The following is a 19,685-nucleotide window of genomic DNA, read 5'->3' as shown; positions in this document are numbered from 1 at the left end:
CTTAATGGTGCAAATTATAATTTACCTTTCGAAATAATTTTTGTTAGAACATATATAAAAAGGTCAATTTCTTGGTCAAGTTTCACATATATGAACTATATATTTGTAATTTCACATGATAAAAAATAAAATTCATTAGCATTATTTCTCTTTACTTGTAAATTAAATATCTGTCCAACAAGTAATGCACATTTATTACATTTTTCATATCACAGGTGGATCTTATATCTATTAGAAAGATGATACAATTGTAATATGAAAAATTGTGGTAAGCGTAATATTTTTGTTCAAGGTTTAAACATTGACTTTGCCCATTGCCCCACCCAATCTTAAGACGAAGATTAGCGTTCACTTTTTATTTAACATTGCCCTGCGAATTAACATTGTCACCTAGCATAATTAACAAGCTGCTGGATGAATTCTTGAAAATATCTTCTGTACTTTTTAGGCACATTCTGAATGAAATTTTATTTTCATTAATAATTCACTAAAGATGGAACAGTAGTAGAGAGTAATATGGGTTACTGAGATTAATAAAGACGACAGGAACATTAACTATCTAGGAAGACACAAGTGAAATAACCCTAGCTTATGATCTCTGTCACATAACTAACTTAACTGCCAAACACACTTCAACACCTTAACTCAAACAAATTAAACAAAGAAGTAAACATTAATAATCCAAACGTTTTAACTCAAGTGTTCAAGGGGAAGGAAGAACACCACTTCCACCACCAAGACCACCAGCCGGGCCGCCTAATCCACCAAGACCACCCAAGCCACTTGTTCCTCCCAGTCCACCGAGACCACCCAAGCCGCCAGTGCCTAAACCACCAAAACCGGGTAAGCCACCACCACCACCACCACCCAAGTCACCGATTCCACCACTCGCACCACCAAGTCCTCCAAGGCCAGCAGCTCCACCTATCCCTGCAGCGCCGCCACCAAGCCCACCAGGAAGATTGCCACCAACTCCAGCCCCAGCTCCAGCAAATGGAAGCCCACTGTCTCCAACGCCTGAGAAGCCACCAACTCCACCAATGACGTTCTTTTGGTCTTTGAAACCGGCATCATTTGGCATAGGTACATTTCTAGCTGTAGTGTGACCTACAACTAGAGCAAAAACCACCACAATGCACCACCTTGCCATCTCTCTCTCTCTCTCTAGATTTTTCACTGCTTTTTGGTGTCTCTAGCTCACTTGATTTAGAAGAGAAGTGTTGAGGGGTTGCTTTTTAAAGGCAGGAAGAGCGGTGGGGGGTAGTTGTGTGTAGTAAATAAAGTTTAATTCACAAGACAGGGGCTTTAATTTTGGTAGCTAAACTAGCTAGCTAAGCTGTTAAATACTTCTGAGGCTGACCATAACCTTCGTGATAAAGCTTAAAACTGCTTAACCATTTTACTACGAGATCAATAATTCAATATATGTTCGAAGTCTGAACAAAACGAGGAGCATATGTGATGACCTGCTTTGATACATGTTTTGATCAAAACATGAAAAAAATCCAGTCATTCACTCGGCATTGCACGTTGAGAGTGTGAATTTCACATGAGACAATTAAGGAACTTTGCACTTGTTTATAAGGAGTTGAGCTACTCCACATATTAACGGTTAGTTTCTATAGTGGAACCTCAACTGCCTTTATAGTATTATAGCATATGAACGCACCAATTAATGTCATTGCTTATATTACTGATTAGTTTTATAATGAAACCTCAATTTGTGAATCCCACACATTGGTGTAAATTTTTGCAAAATCAGGTATCATGCTGTAATATTTGCTTGTTCAATTAGATGATGACATGTATATAGTTGGAACTCGAGCTACCCTTCATTGTCAATTTTAATAATTGTGTTTTTCATATAAACTTTTGCGATTATTATTGTAATTTTAATTTTATGATTAATATCAGAGGGGTCCATCCCATGTTGCAGGAGAACTGATGCACGGACAGCTTGCTGCCTGACAGGAGTACTAGATGTGGACTCATGAATGAATGCTATAAATGAAAAATATAGACAGCGAAATTCATATGTGGCTTTGGATTTGAAGTTCGGCGAAAGTTGATATATAATGCACTGCCACCAGACTTTTGTATAGAGTTTTACTGAGCCTTGTCACTGATCTTCCTAACTGTTTCCAAATGTATAACCACTCCGTGATTTCCAACTACATTCATTCAAAACACGTTCTAATTCACAGTGAGAAAATTGTCCTTCCATGTAGTTGGAACGAATAAAAAAGATCTAACTACTTTTGATCAGAACCAGCATCTTGTAGATCCTAATAGTCAAGAACTAAATAGAATTAAGCATGATATTATTTTCCTGAAAAACTGAGTGGATTTTGAGTTTAAACACCACCTGGTTGTTCTTTCAAATTACAAAATTAATTAAGTACTAGATTAAATTAGGCATGGTAGGAAAGTTAAGTAAATGTGTGCATTTTGACTTGGATTGCTATTGCCTATGTGCTTTGGGTTTGTGAGTGTTTTTGAGAATGTTTTCAGCAATGTGAAAAATATCTATGATAGAATATAAAGGATGTTTTTCTTTATCTTAAATGTTGGTAAAGGGGAACAAAAGTGTCATCTGGTGTTATAGGAACTCTTCTAATGCTTTTTCCAAGAAGAGGAAATTATATCAAGTGGTTTTACAAGTAGTATCTTCATGTGAATATGTAGAAAAGTAAACTTAAATAGGCTGAGCTAAGTTGGTTAGGACAGTGCATTTTCATATCTTTGTTCAAGTTTGATCTTCCATCCCACAGTTAAATAAATTATTGTCTGTCAAAAAAAAAAAAAATTATTCCGCAAATTTTCTATATTTGGTTTTAACAAAACCGTTTCACACACAAATGACCTATATCCTTGCATAGATGCCACTACCTTATTAGCCCATGTTTAAACAAACGAAAGCACAGCTGCCCCACTTAAAGTGGGTCTGGGCTCTAGCGGGATAGAAGAAACTTGTCATCCTGCATTCCAATTTTAAAAAGGACTAATAAAAACAGCACACTCCAGTTCCTATATCAAGCTCCTTAGGAACAAATTAAAAGACAAAGGTAACCGGAAAATTATTACCATAGAATTTCATAAAGTATTTGTTCAAGAACATAATTGTTAGCTCGGCTCGAGCTCAACGATGAGCCAGAATGGAGCGGAATGATGACATAAATCCACTTAGGGCACGTTTACGTATCCGTAATTGTAATCAATTTACAAAATTAGATTCCGCTTATGGGATACACATTTATTTACGTAATCTTGGAGAATCAAAGTACATGTGATGTTCATACGCATTAAGGAATCCAACTCCTCATTTTGGAAGAATTGGACTTCCTAGATAAGGAAGGTAATTGAATTCCTGGATTGGTGAGGAATCCGGAATCGACTTCTTTTATCAATTATGCCCTCACTTGGTTTTTATTATTCTAGTACTGCCCTTCATCTCCTTCACCAACCATCTCACTCCCGACCATTCTCCCTCTCCATCTTCCTTCTCCACCACCCTTCTTCATCATTACTGCACAACCAATACCTTGCCCAGGCCACAAAACATTTGCAACCCAAATTTGTCAAATCGCCTCACCCCCACTACCTGATATGATCGTCGAATCACTTCGCCCAAAACCCACCAATTGATTCCATAACACCAAAACCTAAGAAAGAAATAGGCACGAGGAAACGAATTTCTTTGAATTTCTAGGTTCTTTCTTCTGCGGGGTTGGAAGGTCTTGACAACTCTGAAGGTTTTTGGGTTCTTTCTTTTGCAGAGTAGGAAGATGAATGTGGCTAGGATTTTGGCTTTTAATTCGGTTATAATCTAATTTATACACAATAAATCAATAATGGACATTTTAACTCTACTTTAATTAAATAAATAAAAATTTCTAATTAAAATGTTTTTAGACATAAATATAAAATAAACAAAAAAAAAAAAAAAAAACAAAAACAAAAAAAACAAGGGCAATTTAGTAATCATACTGATTTCTATTCGATTCAGTTGAATTAGTAAACAACTTAGTTTCATTCCTATTCTGATTTCTGAACATTTAAGTAAATAGATTCAACATGAATCTAATTCTGACTCATCTTAATTCCAATTCCCCTTCAACTCAATTCCTCCTCAATCAAATTCCTCTCATTTTGATTACGGTTACGTAAACGTGTCATTAAACCCTAACTTAAGTTGAAAGAAAACCACCGCCAATTATCTTTCTAATTAACCAAAACCTGTGCTGTCCTTTCTTTCTTGGAATCTGCCAGAATTCTCCGTAAGATCAATTTCACCCATATCACCCTTGTTCCTAAACTGAGCAAGCCTAGGGACATGTTGCAATTTCGCCCTATTAGCTTATGCAATGTGCTATATAAAATTGGTTCTTGTGAATCGGCTTAAGCCATCCGGCTGCGTAATATCTCCTGGTTTCGAAGTGTTTTTATCCCGGATCGTCTAATCTCGGACAACACCTCATCTCTACTGAGGTTGCTCAAACCTTATTTTAGAGGAAAAAGGGTAAGAAGGGCTTCATGGCTGTCAAGTTTGACATAAGTAAAGCTTATGATCACATCGAATGGGGCTATCTCAGGGTTGTTTTATCGAAGTTGGGTTTCTCCAGTCGATGGGTCAATCTCTTGATGCTATGTGTCTCTTTGATGTCTTATTCGGCAATAGCGAATGGCTTCCCATGTGGTTATATTCATCCTTCGCGTGGGCTTAGGCAGGGAGATCCCCTGTCTCCCTACCTATTTCTGTTTTGTGATGAAGGATTATCCGCCGTGATTGACAAAAAAACACTGCGAAGGCTCATACAAGGGATGGGGATCTCTATCTGCCGGGGTACTCCGCCAGTGCATTATTTACTATTTGCTGACAATTGCCTTCTTTTTGCTCGTGCTTCTGAGAATGAATGACAGTCTCTTAAAGAGACGCTCGCCTACTATGAGGGTGCTTTGGGCCAGCACGTCAACCTGATCAAGAGTGCCGTGTGTTTCAGTAGAAACGTCAAACAGCCTGAACAGATCCTGCTAGCCGAAATCCTTGGTGTGAATAAAGTGGATAGACACGTTAAGTATTTAGGCTACCCACTATGGTTGGAAGAAACCGTGATGTTTGCTTTGGTCATATTAAAGAGAGACTTTGGAAGCGTCTCTAAAACTGGAAAGGTAAGCTAGTGAGTTCGGCAGGGCGTGAGCTACCAATTAAGGTTGTTGCCCAGGCCGTTCTGTTATACACCATGAATTGCTTCCTTTCCCCCTAGTATTTTTGTGACGATCTTAATAAATTGGTGGCAAAATTTTGGCGGAATGGGGCGGACAAGGCTAGAAAAATCCATTGGGTAGCCTGGGAGAAACTTTGCCTACCAAAAACTGAGGGTGGCTTGGGTTTCAGGAACCTCTATGGTTTCAACCTTGGCTTATTGGCCAAACAAGGCTGGCGGCTCGTTCACGATCAGTCCCCCCGGTGGCTGAAGTTCTCAAAGCCAAGTACTTTCTCAACTCTTCCTTTCTGGAAGCGAAGGTGTAGGATGAATGCATCTTACCGTAGGCATAGTATTTGTTACATATCATTGACGAGGGATCCATATGGCAAATTGGGACGCGAGCAGATGTTGACATTTGGGCAGATCGTTGGGTGCCCCTCCCTTCCAGATTTCAGATCTTTTTCCCCTAAGCCCAGCGGTTATCTCCTCAGGTCGGTTGATCATCTTATTATGGATCAACAGTAGGTTATCTGCCTTATTCGCTCCCTGTTTTCGGACATCGAGGTGGAGGCAATTCTCTCCCTCCCTCTTAGTGTTTGAAAACCCAGTGATTCCCTTATTTGGCACTTTTGTTCCAATGGCTTATTCACGGTTAAAAGTGCATATCATGTGGCACTGAACTAGATCAATCGGAATTCCTCGTCTGCTGTGGGTCCTTGACTGGTCCTAGCATATCAAAACTATAGAAATGCATTTGGAATGCCCAAGTCCCCCCTAAGATCAACATCTGTGCCTGGCAAATCTGCAACAACATCATCCCCACCCGGGCTAACCTCGTTCGAAGGCATATTGGCTCTAATCCGTTTTGTGTTATGTACAATTCCCCCTGTGAATCTTCCCTCCGTTTGATGTGGGATTGTCCATTTGCAATGGTTGGCTACCCCACTTGGTCATCCTCCTGCGGATCGACACGCCCTATCCATCTGCGAATGGGGTCTTTCTCTACAACATAAATTATACACAACGAGCACAACAACTTCAAGATCGAACTGAATTAATTTGAAGAAGATAAAGCCACCAAAAACCTGATCAGTAAATCAAGCCTAGCTAGACATGAATGATCACATCTACTGCACCCATTCTAACAAGCTTGTTGGCAATCGAAACACCGCTCACTGTTTAATTTCTATTATATGTTACGCATGTCGGCCCTACTATATTTAACTCGCCACAATGGTTTTTTTTTTTTTTTTTTTTTTTTTTTTTTTCAGGAACAATATTAGAAGGTAAGAAACTTGAGCGCAGAAAACCTATATATTCTTGCATCATGGGTGATATGGATCTTTGGTCCAAAACAGCACGTGCCTTAGAGCCTCGGCCCGAGTCAGAGACACCCATTTTTTGGGTATTGATTTTTTATTTTTTATTTGAGTAATATTAGAGAGATCAAAATTTTATAAACCAAATGTGGTGATTGATGAATGGATTGTTAGTATGATTAACGTGCTTATTTCTTATTAGTGACATATCATTTGGTTTGAAATTTTGGTTTAAAATTTTGGTTTCCTAACGATTTTTTGAACAAAAAAACAGTTCAATGGTCAATTGATTATTCTTTTATTTATTTAATTTATATGCCAAAATTAAATGAAGTGTGCGCGAAGAGAAAAATTATCTGTGAAAAATAGTTCTGATATCGACATTTTAGTATCATATTTGTGTACCATTTGACGTGATAAGTGATGTGTACATGCCATGACAATTAACAAAATTATCTTATTGGATATTTGATTATATACATTATTTAGCATATGAGATGTTACAAAATATGTATAAATATGTGGTTTCTACCATTACTCAATTTTATACGTTTCATTAACTAAAACCATTTTTTAGTTTTTTTTTTTATTTTTTATTTTTTATATGAAAGACCAGAATATAGACAGATATGGATATGGTCAACGGACTTTTAAAAACATACCAAATGTATATATAGGAAACTGGAGAACGCTCAAAACTAACAAATTATAAAAGCTAACAAAGTTCATGTCAATATTATAACATACAATCTCTTATTTTATATATGCACATAATATCTATACCAGTCAACAAAGGAATTAGAAAAAAGTGATCAATCTTCACATAAAGATATTTTACGATGGCTGCTGCATTACTCAATTGTTCTACAGGTCGACTGCATTTGGTTGGATTTTTCTGCGTTATTTTGCTTTTCGCTTCAGGTAATTAGGTCCTCAATTTCTCATCATCACGGCCTATATTATCAAATGACAAAGTCATATACATGTTACTTTGATTAACGTTGCAATTAACTAATCTGATTATTTTTTAATTGTGGATTTATAGTGGCAGGGCCAGCAGGGGCACTTAACGAAAATTATAGATGCCTCGGTCAATGTAACAAATTCCCAGGGTCAGGTTGCAATGCGGCTTGCAAATTCTGGCATTTTAATAAGTGCGTGTGTATGGTTTTTGGGAAGAACAAAGATCCGCTTTGCTGCTGCAGCTAGTCTCCTGTCCTGAATAATAACTAATAATAAATTAAGGTTTCCTCATTTTACCTAAGTGCAGCTGCTCCAATTATACTATAAGCTGTAACCTGATATTTGAAATAAATAAACTCTTGGAACCTTGGTTAACTGGCTAAATCTTTCAAGATGACACTTTGACATATCTTCCTAACGGAGAAATGGAGAAATGTTGTTTGAGACTATATGTTTTACATTTTTTGAAATTAAATGCATACACTCTGTTGTTTGAGACTATATGTTTTACATTTTTCAACGGAGAAATGTTAGGGAAACCATCTTTTGAAATTAAATTTTGTAAAACACATATGTGGTAATAAAGTAAGACTATATGATATTAAGAATTTAAAAAAGAAGGTCAATCATTAACAACCACATCATGTAGTCTATAAAAATATGATTTAAAAAGATGGCATCTCGCATTACCCTTTCCAATACATGTCTACACCATAAAAATTGACATGGTCTATTGTATACATACAATTTCTATCAAAGTTAACTTATTTTTAGGGAAATGATCTTTGCACATTTTATGCACACCTATGTTTTGATTGTCTTATTATTTATTCAATCCAAATACTAAAAATAAAAAGAGTGTATAAGAAAAAAAAAATGGTGTGTAGAAATCTGTTGGAATGTCAACTCCATCCCATGAAGTTAGGGATAGATTAGCAGCCAAGAATATGCTTTGATTGTAATTGATTATAGTTGACTTTGTATACAATAATTTAATTGATTGTATTCCTTGATTATAGGATCACAGTTGTATATATATGTCAACTCAATGAATGAAATTCTTATTCAGGCAAACATCATTTGTGTCATTCTTTACATGGTATTGCAGAGCTAAGGCAAACAAAAGACCCTAGTTTTTTTTATTATTTAATTTTTTTTTTTTTCCGCTACCTATTTTTCCTTTGTCATTGCCAACTTTCAGCCATGGCCAATGAATAGAACTCTACTGGAAGTAAACCTGATGCTTCCAATCCCTATTTCGTCCATCATGCCGATCATCCGACGATGGTTCTCGTCTCCAAGCTTCTCAACGGAGACAACTACGCCACTTGGTGTCGTTTTGTGAAGCTTTCTCTGAATGCGAAGAACAAGTTGGGTTTTGTGGATGGCACACTGAAGGTTCCTGATGAAAAGAAGAACCCAGATAATTATGCTTCCTGGAAGTGATGCAACGACGTGATTGTTTCTTGGATTTTGAATTCTGTTGACCAGTCCAAGCAATTTGGTAGGATCTTGAAGATCGTTTCAGCCAAGGTAATGCGCCCAAAATTTTTCAAATTCAATATGAGATAGCTTCTATCTCTCAAGGCAAGTTATCTATTGCTGCTTATTATACCAAGTTGAAGGGTCTATGGGATGAGCTTGCATCCTATGACGCCCATGAGTCTTGTACCTGTGGCGTTGTGAAGAAACAAGGTGAACAAATGGAGATAACCATATTAATGAAATTCCTTATGGGGCTCAATGAGGCTTATAGTGCCGCACGAGGTAACATTTTGATGATGAGTCCATTACCCTTTGGTACGTTCAGCATATTCCATGATTGTTCAGCGGGAAAAACCGCGTGATATGAGTGATTCATGCGAAGCTGCCAAGGTTGCTGCAATGGCAGTTCACCAAGGGCGGAAGCAAAATAATGGCAATAGCTCTTCCTTTGGTAAACCACTCCACTACACTCATTGTGACACAGATCACCACACCATTGACACATGCTACCAGTTGCACGGATATCCCCCAGAACATCGCCTGCATAAGTCCAGCAAAGGTGGTGGACGCGGCAACATGGTGGAGGGCGCAATAAGCTCAATGGGGGTTCTTCTTCTGCCAACCACACCACTACTGGCGAGGTTTCCATGCAAGAACCGCACTCGGCAGTACCTGGCCTCTCTGATGCACAGTTTTAGCAAATTTTGTCCATCATAAACGGCAACGGTGCTACACAGAACAATTCCCAAACTAATGCTCCTCAAGACAATGCCGCTGGAACTTCCTTAGGTTTGCTAAATGTTTTGCAGCGCTTTTGTCGATGGATAGTCGACAATGGTGCTACGGACCATATTACATCTTCTCTGAATTCACTCACTCATTGCACCAAAAATATCACCCTACCACCTGTTTAACTACCCAGTGGAGAATAAGCTCCGATTACCTCAATTGGGAGTTTGTCTTTAACTCCTTCAATTCATTTACAAAATGTCTTATGTGTGCCCACTTTCAAAGTTGATTTAATGTCTGTAAGCTGAGTAACCAATGAAATGGCCTGCTCCATAACCTTTTACCTTACTTGGTATATTTTGCAGGACTTGGCTACGAAGAAAATGACTGGTTTGGGTAAACGGCGTGGAGGACACTATTATTTGGTGGCCTTAGTTTTAGCAAAATCGCAGCCCTCTACCTAACCTTCTTGCAACCTTGTCACCTCCTTCACCGAGTTATGGCACCGACGTTTGGGTCACCTATCACCCTCTAGATTGAAGTTTACGGCACGAAATTTGTTCCATTTTCCTTTTCATTTGAATAATGCTTGTGATGTATGCCCTTTGGCCAAACAACTTTGTCTTCCTTTTGGCATTAGTTCAATTAATACTAAGCAATCTTTTGAACTTATTCATTGCGACATTTAGGGTCCTTACAAAATCAAATCTCTTTCCAGAGCTAAATATTGTGGTGGATGATTATTCTAGGTTTACATGGGTTTTCCTTATGCACCAGAAAAGTGAAACACAACATTTGCTTAAACAATACCTTTCCTTTGTGCAAAAACAATTCCACACACAAGTGAAAATCGTTCGAACCAATAATGGTGGGAAGTTCCTTTCTTTACATTTTTTTTTCTTGAGAGATCTTGGCATTGTTTTCCAACATTCATGTGTCTATACACTTCAACAAAATGGCGTTGTCAAGCGCAAGCACTGCCACATTCTTGAAATGGCGCGTGGCTTGCGTTTTCAAGCTCACATTCCATTACATTTCTGGAGGGATTGTGTTCTCACCGCCATCCACCTCATCAACAATTTTCCAATCCCCCTTCTCCACTACAAAATACCATACGAAATCTTTCATGGTAAGTGTCCCACCTTTTCTCATCTATGGGTTTTTGGTTGTCTTTCCTATGCAACAAATACACATGTTTCTCATAAGCTTGATTCCCGCACAAGGCGTTGTATTTTTTTGGGTTACCCCATTGGTCAAAAAGCCTACAAACTCTATGATTTGGACACCAAACAAATTTTCACAAGCCGGGATGCCATTTTTCATGAAAATACCTATCATTTTCAAACCTTGCGTTTCACTACTCATTCAGACTTGGTACCTCTTCACGCTTCTAGTCAACCTCTACTTATCACACTTACCCATCCCTTACCAACCCCAGAAGAGCCCCACTCCTCCTCACCTTCCCTTCTCTATCTTCTATTGATACCCCACTTCCCTCTCCACCCACATCCCCTATAGATGTCCCTCCTACCCAAACCGTTGATCCCAATCCCACCGCATCTGCCATCAGCCCATATGCCGTCTCTATTGGGCGTGATCTGTGCCACCGCACTGCACCTGCCTACCTCAGTGATTATGTTTGCTCGAAAGTGATGTTGCCCACACCCAAACCGTCGTTCTCTTCGTTGTCAAGCTTTATTCTAGGTACAAGGTATCCCTTGAGCCATTTTCTTTCATATCATCGTTACACACCCAAAAATTTTGCTTATATTAACCTTGTTAGCCATAATGTGCAACCTCGTACCTATGACGATGCTGTTTCCCACCCTATTGGCAGGTTGCTATGCAATCTGAGTTGCAAGCGTTGGTCGAGAATCGTAGTTGGACTCTCACTCCTCTTCCTCATAGCAAGTTTCTCATTGGTTGCAAATGGGTTTACAAAGTCAAACGATGTTCTGATGGGACCATTGGGCGTTACAAAACTTGTTTGGTTGCCAAGGGTTACACTCAAATGGAGGGTGTTGATTACCATGACACTTTCTCGCCCACTGCTAAGATGACCACCGTCCGTTGCTTACTGTCCATTGTCTCCGTCCTTAATTGGTCCCTTCATTAGCTCAATGTTAATAAAGCCTTCTTAAATGGCTATCTTCATGATGAAATCTATATATCACCACCTCATGGTCTTCTATGACAGGGGGAGAGTTTAGTATGTCGCCTCTATAAGTCGTTGTATGGTTTAAAGCAAGCTTATCGCCAAATGGTTTGCTAAGTTCTTTTTTGCCATTAGAGTTGTTGGTTTTGTACAATCCAAAGTAGATTACTCACTCTTCACTCATCGAAAAGGGAACTCTTTCACGGCTCTTTTGATTTATGTGGATGACATCGTTATCACTGGAAATAATTTGGTTTCCATTTCTTCCCTTAAAGCTTTTTTGCACAGTCATTTTCGAATCAAGGATCTCGGAGACTTGAAATATTTTATGGGAATCAAAGTGTCATGTTCACATAAAGGTATTTCCATTTCACAATGGAAATACACTTTGGAGATCTTGAAAGATGCTAGCCTTTTGGGAGCACGGCTAGTTGACTTTCCAATGGAACAAAACTTGAAACTTTCAGATAAAGGGGAACTACTCAAAGACTCATCACAATATAGAAGGATTGTGGGCCGGTTGATTTACTTGATAATAACTTATCCTGACATCATTTATTCAGTACATGTTTTGAGCCACTTCATGCATGAGCCACACAAACCACATATGGACGTAGCACTTCGTGTTCTAAGGTACCTCAAAGGCACACCAGGTCAAGGTCCTTCCTTTTCCTCACAAAACAAATTAGCTTTGAGGGCTTACTGTGACTCAAACTAGGCAGGTTGCCCGATTACTCGAAGGTCTACTACTGATTATTGCATATTTTTAGGATCTTCTTTAATTTCTTGGAGATCGAAGAGATAGAAGACAATATCATTATCTTCGGCTGAGTATAGAGCTATGAGATGTGCTTGTTGTGAGCTGTCTTGGCTTTAATACCTTCTTAGAGACCTAAATTTATCACATCTAAGGGCTGCAACCCTACATTGCGACAACCAAGCAGCTTTACACATAGCTACTAACCTAGTCTTCCATGAACAGACTAGACATATAGAGATTGATTGCCATTTTATCAGAGACAAAGTCCAAGATGGTGCCGTCATAACAAAACATGTCCTTCATCACAACAACTTGCAGATGTGTTCACAAAGGCGTTAGGAAAGGATGCTTTCTCAGCTATGTTATGCAAGTTGGGAGTTCTAGATATACACTCTCCAACTTTAGGGGGAGTGTTGGAATGTTAACTTGTTGTTGATAATTGCAAGTGTACAATATTGTCCAAGTAATATAGTGATAAGTAGAGTGTTGTTCAAACAAGGATCGAATTAAACTAATTACTATTGAGATTGACTTCAAACTAAACTTAAATAAAAGAAGGATTACAATGACAAAATCTAAGATGCAAAGAAACGAAACGAAAGTAAAAATAATAATTGATCGAACACAAAGTAAAAGTGAATGAATTATGCAATACAAATATATGGAAGCACTAGGACATCAAGTTCCTCATTCTCAATCCCATCTAATCTCGTTGCTCATATTAACATCAAGTTATTCCCATGTTGCTAGCAATTATCCCTTGATTCGTCAATATTTCCTGTCAGAATACACTAATCGTGTTTCCAACCATCTACCCATGCTATGTCTAGCCACATATATAAATAACCAAAACCCTTTACACTCAATGGATAATTTCAAGATACTAAACAAATTATAACCAGTATGTCTACTCAATTATGTAACTCATGGTAATTGTTATGAGAAGCAATCTACTAAACTCAACTTGTCAGTCACAATTTAGTTCTTCACTTAAGTAATGGCCAGTTATTTGATAACAACGAAGCACAATAACAATTGCTCAACATGGAAAATAACTGAGATTAATATGAAATAACGAGAATTATATGTTCATGATAAGAGTACACCCTAGTCCTAGCAAAATGACCTAGTTCATGATTAAACTGATGACAAACATGGATGAATTCGATGACATGGAATAAAACTTGAACTCTAACTTCGTATTTGAGTGTGTATGCGCTGGGAAAAACTTGGAGCTCTCTGGAGTGCACGCCAAATTGTCGCATGTATGTGTGTGCCTGATGATGGAGAGCCCCCTTTCAATTTATGTCGTGCCTTTTTATATTCCCCCTTTCTCTTCCCTTTTTGTCCCCAAGCTCTAGCTACTAGGAATTCACCCTAATCCCTTTTGGAAAAGGAGAGCGAGCCAATTTGGATTCGGAAATTAAATAACCACCGGCCCACCTTTTAGATTAGAACTTTGGGCTTTCCAATTTATACAAGTTAGACAATTTTGTACTAGCACAAATCTCATGTAGCAGCACCTCACTTCGATCTTCTTTCGCGCTTTCCTTGTAATTATTCTCAAAAATCTAGTTTTCTCCGAAAAATATTTTCTATAAAATTCACACAAAACACATCAAATGCAACTGTTTTATATCAAACCGTGACTAAATTAATAGGTAAAAGAGATACAAAATATACCTATTATATCAACCTAACAAATACCCCCAAACCTTTTGCTAGTCCTCGAGCAAAACATAAAACAAAAATAAGAAATTGACTAAAACAAGTCTAACTAAGCCCACTTTCCCTAGCGAAACGATTGCACTGAGCATGTTTAACAAGCCTTTAAACCCCTAGGTGCCCCTAGTCGGAGGAGTTGTGTCTCCTGAGGATTTACCAGCTACGCTACCCACAAACGTTTTACTGAAAAGCAAAGGTGTTACAGTTATCACTTCCATCAATTAATGAAAACCAATGCATGCCAATCACACTTCCAAAACTAAAGTTATGCCCTTATAAGTCAATGCATCACAATGGAAAGTATGTAGCCAACATCCCAAACACTCGAGCTTAAAAACATTCTCACTTGGCGTGTGTACAAATTCGCCTCGACTCTAAACCTCACTAGATATCACTCAATTTTCTCACAGAACCTAGGCTTTCTCTCTTAACAAGCATATGTGATGAGTTTATGCAAAAGGAATCAATATATAATCACATATGATCAACATTGAAAAACAGCTATTTCTGAAAATAGACCTCATGAAAAGAATCGAATACTAAGAACATAGGTATCAACCTTCCCCAAATAAGCTAGACTTCCCTACAAATCCGTTAGGTCTTTAAAACGGTTGTAACGAAAGGCTAGGTATTTGATCTAAGAAAGAAAGGATAAGGAAAAACAAGAACTTGAGAAACAACAAGACTTTTCGTATGTAGTTAGGTTGACACCCCCTTGAACCTTGATGCACAATTTGTGGCGTCCATGACTCATGTTATATGAATGGTACAATTTCTCTTCTTTTTCTTTTTCTTGACACTTGTTTTTTTTTATTTTTAAAAAAAAAATATAATAACTACAAGAAATAATAATAAGACACATAGTACCTTGGTACACGCCACTACTTTGATGTAGAACTCAACCTTGATTTCTTTCGGTATCACCTTGGTGTCTCTCAAACTATATGGTATGGCTAATATAGGGTAGAGTGGATAAGAATTTATGTGGGTGATGAAAGAAAAGGCTAAGTGTTTGGTTTGAATGGGATTAATGGAGCACACAAAAAGGTAGGAAATAGGCCTTTTAGTGGTGGAAAACATGCATAGCCTAACATTGTTTCTATAGTTCTGTCTAACCCAATGGTAAGAATACCCAACATATATTAATGTTCTTTAGTACCCAATGCAAAATAATGTTAATGAGATCATAAAAATTAAAGAAAGAAATTGAAAAGTGTTTAAGAGTAGAAACAAATAAACCCTCTCAAGAAAAGCATAGACTCAACAACTCACATGGGTAGTCTCCACTATTTCTCCACATGATCCAAACATGGACAATTTGTCCACTAAAGTACTTGAGACATGGCAAATGAATGGTAAAAAGAATGTGATGCACAAACCTTCTAGGCAACCCTTTAACAAAGGAAGAAAAATTTAGCAAGACATATACATCGCCATTAATAGATTAAAAACCTTAAACAACTTATGTTTCCAAGCTCTTATTGTTTCCAACAAATTCTAACACCCAATACCAAAATTTTAATTCCTACTCATCCTTTAAATTTTAAAACGCAATTCACCACATAAAGATGTATAAATACAAGAATGGAAGAAAATGAGATAAAGGAAGAGAATACACCTATTTTTGGGCATCATGGAAGAAGGAATGGCTTTAAAAATAATGAATTCCGAGCCAAAATTGCTGCCTTCATCATAGGATAAAAATTTGCAAAAATAAGCAAAATTGACTTTTAGTGACAAAAAATAATCCCAGAAATCGTCGCTAAAAGTATGTACCAGCCTTTTGTGATGGAGAAAATATTTGAAGATCATCACTAAAGCTTTTTTATGACAAAAAATCTGCAGAAATTATGCGGCCAATGTACAGGTTTATTTTCACCTTTTGAGCTTCTAAACCTCCCAATTCACAATGTAGGTCGAATTTCTCCCCCAAACCTATTCCCAAACATCATATTAAACATTCTAAACATGTTGGCATCATCAAATTAACTTGAAAAACATCCAATATTAATTTAGGCAGCTAAGTTGATTATGACCAAAATATGAACTCAAAGTGCAATTTTGTAATTTCTTTGGCACATAACAACAAAACCACTCCAAACACATTTGAAATGACAAACTCAACATGTTCAAATCATCACGTGGGTGAACAAATCAATTATTAAACTTGGAACATAAAAACCTTAACTGTTGACCTTAAAAACAAAAACTCAAATGAATCAACCAAACTAACAAAAAAAGAAACAAACTATTCTCTCACCCTCCCCCCCCCCCCAAAAAAAAAAAACCTAAACTAAACATTGTCCTCAATGTAAAATCACAACAAAAAGATGCACAATGAGTAGTATGGTCAAGAAAGGAAGAAAATGCAAAACTAATAAACAATGAAAAGAACAAATGAACCTGGTTGGGTTGCCTCCCAACAAGCGCTTAGTTTAAAGTTTTCGGCCCAACTTGGCAATGTGATTAACTAGAATTGTTGAGCATCTTTGCAGCATGTTGATGATTGAAATGGGCCTCGATGTGTGGCTTCAACCGATGACTATTAACTTTGAACTTTGTTCCTTTAACATCATGACGAATCTCCATAGTATCGTACGGAATCACATTCATAATGGTAAATGGTCCAGACCACCGAGATTTAAGCTTCCAAGCGAAGATTTGAGGATTGAACAAGATGACTTTCTGGCCAGTCAAAAAGACTTCCTCTTGAATATGCTCAACATGACTCTTCTTGGTACGCTTCTTGTGATTTTTTAAGTTTACATGAACTTCATTATGAAATTCCTTCATCTTATTCTTCTCACTCGCACCGGAATTGTGGTTACTGGAGTCTTCATATTCATTTTTTTTCAAAACCACTTTATCAATAAGTTTAATATGAAAACAATCTTCGACTTCTCTTGGACATTTGACATCCTCAAACACCTTAAATTTTGTTTCTTCCTCTCCAACTCTCAATGTTAGCACACCTTGTTCCACATCAATTAATGTTCTTGCAGTGATTAGGAAGGGGCGGCCCAAGATTAGATGAGTCTCAGAATCTTCTTCTATATCCAACACCAAGAAATTTGTTGGAAAAATTAGCTTGCCCACCTTCACCAATAAATCTTCGATAATTCCCTCTGGATATGCAATTGATTTATCTGCCATCTGCAAAGAAACAGTAGTGGGCCTAATCTCACCAATTCCAATATTCTTAGCAACGGATAAAGGTAATAAATTTATAATAGAACCCAAGTCACATAACACTTTTTCAAATAAATTAGTACCAATAATGCATGGAATTTTGAAACTCCCTCTATCTTTTTGCTTGAGTGGAAGCTTTCTTTGAACAATTGCATTGCACTCTTCAGTTAACTGAATCTTCTCATGATCACTGAATTTTCTTTTCTTCGAAAGGATGTCCTTCATAAATTTTGCATAATTCGGCATTTGCTCTATAGCATCGGCAAAAGGAATATTAATTCCATCTTCTTAAACATCACTAAAAACTTGGTATAATTCTCATTCAATCTATTCTTCTTGAGATGTTGCGGAAATGGGATAGGAGGCACATATGGCTTCACGGTAGGGACAAAAGGCTTAGGGAGTGGCGTGGCTGCAATGGCTAATTGTGGGTAAGCTTTTGAAGTGGTTCCCAATATGGCTAGCGGCTGTACAACATCTAACAGTGGCTGCTCCTCTTGTGTAGCGGTTATCCACCTTCGCCTCCTCATTGTCTTTCTCAAAATCAACTGCGTTCTTCACCTGTTTCCCTCTTCGAAGAGTGATTGCCATTGCTTGCTCTTGATTTCTCAGATTAACTTCAATTTGGCTTGGAAAAGAACCTTTTTCTCTACCGGTTAAAGCATGAGCTAGCTGGCCTATTTGAACCTCCAAATTTTTTATTGAAGCAACTTTATTCACAAGATTTGTGTCAGTTTTGCTCATAAATTGATGTGTAGTGACAGAAAGAGTATTCACGTTACTAACAAGTTGAGCAACCATACCTTCCAAATTATTCTTCTTCTCTTGAGGTTGAAAACTTGATGGTGGTTTTTGCACATTTTGATTGTTGACCCATGAGAGATTTGGATGGTTTCTCCATCGATCCTTGATTATAAGTGTTGGAGTACAGATCGTTACCAGGACATCTGCAAGCATTCATCATGTTCGCTTGCTCTTGAACAAATTTTGAAAAATCAACACTATACAGACAATCAACTGTGGCCTGACCAGGAACTGCACATATCGAACAAACCTCTTGAACTGGTGCTCTCCCATTCATAGAAAGCAAAGTGTCCAGTTTACTAGCAATCGCATCAACTTGTGCCTTTGAAGCAAAATCAGTAGACTTATTAATCTCAAAAACTCCTGCACGTCTTCCTTTTGGACACTTGATATTCTGTTGGAAAAATTAGCTGGCCCACCTTTTAGATTAGAACTCTGGGCTTTCCAATTTACACAAGTTAGACAATTTTGTACTAGCACAAATCTCAAGTAGCAGCACCTCACTTCTATCTTCTTTCGTGCTTTCCTTGTAATTCTACTAAAAAATTCAGTTTTCTCCGAAAAATAATTTCTATAAAATTCACACAAAACACATCAAATCCAACTGTTTTATATCAAACCATGACTAAATTAATAGGTAAAAGAGATACAAAATATACCTATTATATCAACCTAACACAACTCTATCCCAAGAAGTTATGGATACATTAGCAGCCAAGAATATGCTTTCATTGTAATTGATTATAGTTGACTTTATATATAATAATTTACTTGATTGTATTCCTTGATTATAGGATCACAGTTGTATATATATATTTCAATCCAATGAAAGAAATTCTCATTATGGCAAACATCCTTTTTGTCATTCATTACAAAATCGGTTACCAATACTCAAATCACTCACACGTATGTTTTATTGAAAACACACCAAATGTATATAGGAAGCTGGAAACGCTAAAAAATAGAAAAATTATAAAAACTAATATGAGGCACTATTTTCATTCGCATTGAGGATAGTTAACTGTGCGGGACACTCTTTTTCTCTTCGACTGGATTGAAATCTTCAACAAAATTTTTATCAAGGTTCATATATGCACCCTATCCTCATATGTACGTATTCTACTCAATCCTTAATGAATATCGTGCTTTTCCTATAAAAAAAAAAAAAAAAAAAAAAATTCATGTCAATCTCAAGAGAGATATATTATATATACAAATCAACAGAGGAACTAGAAAAGGTGAGAGATCTTCACAAAAAGAGATTTTATGATGGTTGCTGGTAAGGTTTCCCCTACAATTCGACTGTACTTGGTTGGGCTTTTCTCCATTAATTTGCTTTTCACTTCAGG

At 37.4% G+C, this 19,685-nt stretch overlaps 2 protein-coding genes across 2 annotated transcripts; both read right to left on the bottom strand.

Moving 5' to 3' along the window:
* Window positions 1-453: 453 nt before the first annotated feature.
* Window positions 454-1,220, bottom strand: LOC137728366 (uncharacterized). The gene has a single exon (XM_068467174.2). The coding sequence runs from the start codon at window positions 1,148-1,150 to the stop codon at window positions 704-706; it is 447 nt and encodes a 148-aa protein (XP_068323275.2). The 5' UTR covers window positions 1,151-1,220; the 3' UTR covers window positions 454-703.
* A 15,589-nt stretch (window positions 1,221-16,809) lies between these two features.
* On the bottom strand, window positions 16,810-17,885 carry LOC137728363 (uncharacterized). The gene has a single exon (XM_068467172.2). The coding sequence runs from the start codon at window positions 17,776-17,778 to the stop codon at window positions 16,810-16,812; it is 969 nt and encodes a 322-aa protein (XP_068323273.2). The 5' UTR covers window positions 17,779-17,885.
* Window positions 17,886-19,685: the final 1,800 nt, after the last annotated feature.

This window comes from Pyrus communis, chromosome 10 (genome assembly GCF_041283825.1).
Source record: "Pyrus communis isolate YQ-2024b chromosome 10, ASM4128382v1, whole genome shotgun sequence".
Lineage (NCBI taxonomy): Eukaryota > Viridiplantae > Streptophyta > Magnoliopsida > Rosales > Rosaceae > Pyrus > Pyrus communis.
This window is presented reverse-complemented; position numbering and strand designations above follow the sequence as displayed.

Bases quoted from the DNA above. Each gene is read 5' to 3' on its own strand.
- LOC137728366 (XM_068467174.2), bottom strand. From the start codon at position 1,150: ATGGCAAGGTGGTGCATTGTGGTGGTTTTTGCTCTAGTTGTAGGTCAC.
- LOC137728363 (XM_068467172.2), bottom strand. From the start codon at position 17,778: ATGCCGAATTATGCAAAATTTATGAAGGACATCCTTTCGAAGAAAAGA.